This window comes from Sturnira hondurensis, unplaced genomic scaffold (assembly GCF_014824575.4).
Source record: "Sturnira hondurensis isolate 20B ecotype Veracruz unplaced genomic scaffold, ASM1482457v3 Scaffold0022215, whole genome shotgun sequence".
NCBI lineage: Eukaryota > Metazoa > Chordata > Mammalia > Chiroptera > Phyllostomidae > Sturnira > Sturnira hondurensis.
Window position 1 is genome coordinate 9,257,073 of NW_028094846.1, and position 1,721 is coordinate 9,258,793.

Sequence of the window (1,721 nt, forward strand, 5' to 3'; positions counted from 1 at the left end):
CCCCCCCCCCCCCCCCCCCCGTATCTCATGCACACAGTGCACACAAGTAAACTACATTTTTGTTTTCCTCAAAGCCAACATTTTTCGATTACATCCATCCACGCTCCTGGACTTGCCGTTACGAATTTTAGAAGCTTGGACTTGGTTTATTCCTTGACACTGAAGATTGGATCTTTTGCCTGATTTGGGGCCAGCGTCTCTTTCCCGCAGTTACCGATGAAGCCCTTTGTTATTCGGACCACGCCAGACCCGACAGATGACTCACTCCGTTCCCGGGTCGTCTGGAGCTGAGCTGTTGGACGTTTACTGGGATTACGTACACTTCAGCAGTACTTTTGAGGGGGCTGGGGGGTTGGAGGAGAAGGAAGCCTTATAACTAACATAATGACAGATTTTGGCTGGGTCATATTAGCTTAAGCCTCAGAAATGATATCTTTGTTGTTTCTTGAATGTCTAATTAGAGACTAAACATCATGTTTTCTTGGTCACTGAATTAGCCAAAACACTTACAAAGAAGTCACTGAAATACCTCTGGCTTAGAAATTTTTCCATGCACACTGTTGGAATGCATGTAGATTAAGCATGCAATTGGGAAAGAAGAGAAAATTTGGAACGTTTTTCTATTTCTAGTAGAAAGAGAGAAAGTACCTACTTTCTAAAGATAATCTTATTATACATCCTCATTTTTTTTTAAGTTTGGCTCTATCCCAGTTTTATCTTCTTTTCACTAAACAGTGTAGGTCATGGTTTCTGTGAATCAAAATTATACCTTTCACCTCAAATTCTGAGTTTGATTTCATAATATTATACCTCGAAATGAACAGAAGTAGAAAGGGAAAGAGAAGGCACAGGCCAAAAAAATGTGTTTTTATAACTTTCAGAGTAATTTTTTTAAAAGTCTTGCGGAACCAATCAAGTGTTTATATTACTTTATCACAGAAGAAAATAATTAAAAAAACCGGAAAGGTCGTAACTTTTAAGTTATTTAGTAGTATCCTTTGGTACAGTTATTTTGTTGTCTAATAAATACTGACTTGAATTATTTTGCAGGCTAGTAAGCCTGTAACAGAAGTATTAATCACCTCCATTAATGTTATATTGATTATTAAAGATCCAGAAGCTGGCTTCTGTATTTGTTCAATTATTATACTTTTAATGGTAGTAGGGTTTCGATGAAGCAAATTACTGTGTGATCACTTTCAAGAACATGGACCCTACTGTGTGGTGTTCCCATGTTATGAGACACCCATTGCTAATACTGAGGGTGCAGCTGAATGATTTTGTCCGTGTCTGAAGGGTGGTCGTGTTTGTAAAGACTGAGCATTGCAAAGAATATCAGAGACCTTGAATGCGGTTCAACTCTCCACCCAAAGAAGGAGGCGTGAATTATTCGAGAAATGGTTGCTACTTGGAGCAGCGAGTCTGATGGGCTCTCTTGGTGTTCTAGCAGGCCGGGTGCTATCCAGAACCGCTTGGAAGTCTTTTCTGAGTTACTGTAGAGGTAGCCAGAGTGTCACGAGAAGTTAGGAAGAGTTTCGGGATAGTCACAACTTAATTTGCACTACAGGTGCCCACTCTGTCACCGTTCTATTCCCAGCACCTCTGGTCCACATGAAGCTAGGCAGTTTTTGCACGTTACGTCCGACTTGGACAGACGGACGTGTACCTCAGAGGAGGTTGTCTTCCAACAGGTTCCCTAAACATATCTGGCAAGTGGTCTT

At 40.8% G+C, this 1,721-nt stretch overlaps 1 protein-coding gene across 1 annotated transcript in view; it reads left to right on the plus strand.

Annotated features, from left to right (window-relative positions):
- SOAT1 (sterol O-acyltransferase 1) overlaps positions 1 to 1,132 on the plus strand; it is a 46,087-nt gene extending 44,955 nt beyond the window's left edge. The window contains exon 16 of the mRNA XM_037035037.1: positions 75 to 1,132. Within this exon, the coding sequence (XP_036890932.1) occupies positions 75 to 131 (57 nt within the window). The 3' untranslated portion in view covers positions 132 to 1,132. The remainder of the gene's footprint in view (positions 1 to 74) is intronic.
- Positions 1,133 to 1,721: the final 589 nt, after the last annotated feature.